At 40.0% G+C, this 5,448-nt stretch overlaps 1 protein-coding gene across 1 annotated transcript in view; it reads left to right on the forward strand.

The window, feature by feature from the left end:
* Positions 1-592: 592 nt before the first annotated feature.
* Positions 593-5,448, forward strand: part of LOC101860957 (delphilin-like) — an 8,552-nt gene continuing 3,696 nt past the window's right edge. Inside the window, exons 1-6 of the mRNA XM_005092920.3 lie at positions 593-714; positions 1,218-1,286; positions 1,847-1,933; positions 2,315-2,383; positions 3,769-3,855; positions 4,729-4,858. Coding sequence (XP_005092977.3) covers positions 610-714; positions 1,218-1,286; positions 1,847-1,933; positions 2,315-2,383; positions 3,769-3,855; positions 4,729-4,858 — 547 coding nt within the window. The 5' untranslated portion in view covers positions 593-609. The remainder of the gene's footprint in view (positions 715-1,217; positions 1,287-1,846; positions 1,934-2,314; positions 2,384-3,768; positions 3,856-4,728; positions 4,859-5,448) is intronic.

The following is a 5,448-nucleotide window of genomic DNA, read 5'->3' on the forward strand; positions in this document are numbered from 1 at the left end:
TGTGTGTGTGTGTGTGTGTGTGTGTGTGTGTGTGTGTGTGTGTGTGTGTGTGCCGGCACGTGAGTTTGGTTATATGAACGTGAATGCGAGTGTACGGAAGAGCGGTAAAAGGGAAATCTTATAAGAAAGAATTAATAAAATACGAGCTGTTACGAACCTACCGCTGTACATCATAGAGCCAATCAATATACGAAGGATTGTGATCATGTCTTGAGGCAACGTACGCATTCAAGTCCAAAAGCCAAGAACATTTATTTGTAAGGCCTACGGGCATTCGCTTACAGGTGGAGTGGCATAACGTTGGCGAGCTGTTCGATTATCCTTACCCCAAATAGCACAATATTTTTGGAGAGAGAAAAAAGCAAACTGCTTCATTCTTTTTAAAATTGTACCTGCATTAAATCTCTTTTCTAGCCTTTTTTTTTCAATATTTAGAAGGTGAATATCAACAAAATATTTCAAGAGGACATGCAACCAATTGAAAAACTGCAATTAAAAAAAAGATCATTTATAATCTTAGGTTTAGTACATTTGAACAGCTGGCTGCGTGGCGACATTATTTTTATCATGGCCAATTTATTTTCAGCAATTCTCTTGGGGCATCTTAAGATGTCTCCCTTGGAGGTCAAGCAAGCTCTCTACAACATGGACGAGAACACGCTGTCCGCAGAACTTGTCAAACAGCTGTTGACCTACACACCCAACAAACACGAAGTGAGCATCTTAGAGCATTCTCATTCTTGACAGTGCTTTACTGAATATCAGTTAGATAATCAATTATTAATGTGATTGTTATTTGATCATCAAACATGAAGTGAACATCATAGCGTATTTTCGTTCATATCATTGCTTTATCGAATATTAGTTTGATAATTAATCAAGTATTAACTTGATTGTTATTTGATCATCAAACATGAAGTGAGCATCACAGCGTATAGTTCAAATCACAAGTTCCTCTAACTGGGCCATGTATAAACTCTGTAGATTATTGTCTCATTGTCAGGGGAGATTCTTGTTTCTCTAGGCAAATAATCCTCACGAGTGATTATGAGAAGGACTGCAATGCCCATCTCCTTAGACTTAGATGTAGTGGTAAGAGTGAAAAGGCTAGAACGTTCCGTCCAGGGAAACAGGAAAGTGGCGGGCGGGCGGGGGGAGGGCGCACCTTTTCTCTGTCTACAATGTCACTAACGTTCATGAAATACGTTCTTCCACAGATTGCTCAGTACAAACTGTACTCTGGCAGTAAGCTGCTCCTCACTAAACCAGATCAGTTTGCGTATCAGGTTGGCCTTTTAGAGCAATGATTTTAAGTGTGAAGTGTTTAATTTATGAATTGGAGTGCTATGAAAGTGAAATGCACGAGGTTTTAAAGGAATACCATTATACGTTCTGTTTTAAGGTTTCCATTTACAGTGTAGTTGCCATTTCGACAAAATGCTTAAAATCTTGCTTCTGAACAAAGATTTGTTTTAGCTCTTATCGTCTTATCGTGTGTGTGTGACAAAAAAAAAAAAATATATTTTATCATTTATGTGAGTGTGTTTGTGTGTGTTTGTGTGTGTGTGTGTGTGTGTGTGTGTGTGTGTGCGTGTGTGTGTGTGTGTGTGTGTGTGTGTGTGTGTGTGTGTGTGTGTTAGTGAGTGACAATTCCGTATTAAAGGGAAATATTGACGCTTAACGTATTATTTATAATATAGAAGTCAGGGTATTCAATGGACACACTTAGCAGCACACCTCTCGCAAGTTATTTACACATGCATAAGAAGTTTAATGACAAGGCCCATAAGAATGGCGCTAAAGTTATGTTTGTATTTTTAACGTTCTAGTGTTGTTATTTCTACAGATGAGCTTTGTTGGAGACTATGAAGAACGATTAAAGGCTTTGCTGTTCAAGGCCAGTTTCAGGGAAAAGATAGACGAAATGAGAGAGGTAATGCCCTGGTTTTATCTAAACAAAAACCTTAATCATAATTTCATAAATAGATAATATATGCAATGAAGCTCATATATTTATGTATCATCCTTCCAGTCTCTTGGGGCCAACTGATGAAAACACGTTTTTCACATCTTGAAAATATGTACATTTGCTTTATAGTATAATTTATACAACATCAAGTGCTTGAATTAAAAGGAAAGAACATGTTTAACATTGACACGCAAAACTGTCTCAGTTCTTATGGTTATCATTTAAGGAGTTAGTGTTGTTTCGTTTTCGGCAATAAGACATAATGTTTGCGCGACAAGTTATTTCTTGTAGAAAATAAGTTTTGTCTCCTGCCGAGAAGTATCGATGATTTGTTTGTTTGTGCAGAGCCTTGAGCACATCAAAGTTGCGTCTCAAGAACTCAGGAACAGCAAGAAGCTGACCCGCTTGTTGGAGGTGAGTGTCCCTAGAGGAAATGGGAAAAGGGTGAATGAACCATTGTGTCGAGAGTCGTGAGAAAGAAAAGGAACTGTATTTGTTTGAATGTGCTTTTTAGTTATTGTTGAAGTTTTCTTTTTTAAGGGGGGAGGGGCGGTAGATTGTTGGGGGGGGGGGGGGTCCTTTTTTGTCGATTTTTTTTCTTTCTGGGTTTTTTGTTTGTTTGTTTGTTTATTTGTTTTTAGGGGGAGAGTCTCCTTCTTTTCTCCTTCTTCCGTTTCGTTTTGGCTTTTTTTTAAAGTATGGCTATTTATTCTTTATTTAGTATTGAGTTTTCGTGGTATTCTTTTGGGGGTAAAATTGGAGAGGGTAGTGGAGGATCATGCAATGGTAACCTGCCAAAATGATTGCAATCTTTGTTCTAATCAAACGGTGCTATAGCTAAAGATGCCAGTGTATTATAAGATACAGGAACATCATTGAGCACACTCCCATGGTACATCTACTGTTTTCTCTATTTCAATTCGTACATGTTTTGTTGTTTGCTTTTTTCAGCAACATGATTCCATGAGACAGCCTTTTATCTCTTACATGAACAGATGATCATTATCATGGCTGTATTTTTTTTTTGGTGGGCGCCAGGTGGACTGTCTGTGTAACATAATAACTTTGTTGTCTGTAGGGAAGGTAGGTAGGCCTATATTTTTAATAAAGTCGAAATTATCGAGGACGGCTTCCCATTGTCGATGAGAAAAGTGTCTTTCTTAGACATGTGGCCGACTCACACAGTGTCATTTTTTTGTTAAGAAAAAAAATATGAGGAGGAGAAAACTGGAAGTGGTCGTTTTTACAGGTGGCCGTTAGAGCAGGTTCGACTGCATATGGGAGGTAGCGTGGTGGAATCAGGCTCTCGTCAAAATAATCAAAGTGAAGAAACTTGCATTTTTTCGCAGGTTTGTGAATTTTTATCAAATTTTTCTTTTTTTGACTCAACACCTTTTATGTCCATTAAAGAACGCATATTTGTGTGGATTTTTCTGAAAAACTTAAATTAAAGGCACAAAAAATGTAAATTTTCAGTTACCACGGACTCTTAGGCTAAGAAAATAACTAATCTTTGGCGACCATTTTCTCATTAATTTTACCTCTGAAAACAGGTGACCCCCACCTCTTTCATTCACAAATATCTCGACTTGTATTCAAGATTAAATGGATATTTTTTTTACCGTTATAAAGACAAGTGAACAAGAAGATGATGTCAATAACTCTAAATGCCCAAAAATTGACGAGAGCCTGATTCCACCACGCTGCCTCACATTTTGTCCTCAAACAGACTTTACATCATAGAAAATATTTTTATTTTCAAATGATTTAGTACATGTAGTTGGTGTTTCCGTTTCCAGGTTATCCTAGCTATGGGCAACTACATGAACAAAGGGAACAGCCGGGTGGGAGAGGCGGCTGGCTTCCGGATAACCTTCCTCACCCAGGTAAGCATTGTGTTGGCGTACTTCTCAACATGGACTAGTCCGGAAGTTTTCCAGTTTTTTTCCATGAATGCACAGAGAGAGAGAGAGAGAGAGAGAGAGAGAGAGAGAGAGAGAGAGACAGAGACAGAGACAGAGAGACAGAGAGACAGAGAGAGACAGAGACAGAGAGACAGACAGACAGAGAGACAGACCGACAGATAGACAGACAGACAGACAGACAGACAGACAGACAGACAGACAGACAGACAGACAGACAGACAGGCAGACAGACAGACAGACAGACAGAGACAGAGAGAAAAACAGAGAGAAAGAGACAGAGAGAGAGACAGAGAGAGAGACACAGAGAGAGACAGAGAGAGAGGGGGGGGGACAGTGACTGGGAGAAATAAGGAGGGAGAGGGGATCGAGAGAGTGAGAGAGGAGGGGGGGAGTGGCGGGGGAGAAAGAAAAGAAAAGATGGGGTGAGGGGGATTGTTAAATCTTCAGTGTGTTGTCAGTCTTACATTGACTACAACAGCACAAGCCAGTGTCTTACTTGAAGCCATGGTCTGCGCACCTATCCACCCAGCAAACCTGTTCGTCAACGTGACATCATTGTGGACAGTAATAACGATGTCTCTCTGGGTGTACCAGTACCAGCGTCTGTGGTGTAGGGGTTAGACGCTCCGCTGCCGCACGCAGGAGACGGAGTTCGATTACCGAGTGAGGAGAACATTTTTCTCGAGTATCTCGGATTTTCTGCTGGGCTGCTGCCTGGGTCGACTCTGACAGGCAGGGTCGGACGCCGGCCTCTTAAATTTTAATTAACTAAATTTTACCGATGGAGACGTAAAAAACCCCCAAAAAACTACCTACATTTCTCTGCATGTATAGCTGGATGTGACCAAGACAACAGACAAGAAGTCGTCCTTTCTTCACGTCCTGGCGGAAGCGTCCTACAACAAATTCCCCGAACTTCTCTCACTGGGCGATGAGCTTCAGGCTGTTGAGAAAGCCGCTAAAGGTAACTCGGTCAACACACGTTTGGTATTGAGTACCTGCTACCAGGCATTTTGGGACTTGCTGAACCTTTCGCTACCAGCATTATAGGCCTACTTTCCAAAGAAAAAAAAAAGAAAAAAAAAACCCTCAGGCATAACTTTTTTAAAAAGTTGGACACGTCAAAATTAAGTTTTTGGTTTAAGTAAAAATTTTATGGCACTTGCAGCACAGATGAGCCATGTATAAGTGTCGAAGATTAGAGGTGTTACTAAACAACAACAAAAAAGAGAAAAGGTAAAGACAATGGATACCGTATACACATATCTGATAGAAAAGAAGGAGAAGCATGAGTGGGAGCATCATATTTATACACACATATTTATGTATAACACAGCAAAGCAAGAATGAGAATGTGTTCTGTGAGACTGGGTTTCTTTTTTTAAATATTGGGGTTGTTTTGCTGTTGCTGTAGTCGTTTCTGTTGGTGCTTGTGTTTTGATTTCGTTGTTGTTGTTTTTATTTTCTTGTGTGTGTGTGTGTGTGTGTGTGTGTGTGTGTGTGTGTGTGTGTGTGTGTGTGTGTGTGTGTGTGTGTGTGTGTGTGTGTGTGTGT

This window comes from Aplysia californica, unplaced genomic scaffold (assembly GCF_000002075.1).
Source record: "Aplysia californica isolate F4 #8 unplaced genomic scaffold, AplCal3.0 scaffold00055, whole genome shotgun sequence".
In the NCBI taxonomy this organism is placed as follows: domain Eukaryota; kingdom Metazoa; phylum Mollusca; class Gastropoda; order Aplysiida; family Aplysiidae; genus Aplysia; species Aplysia californica.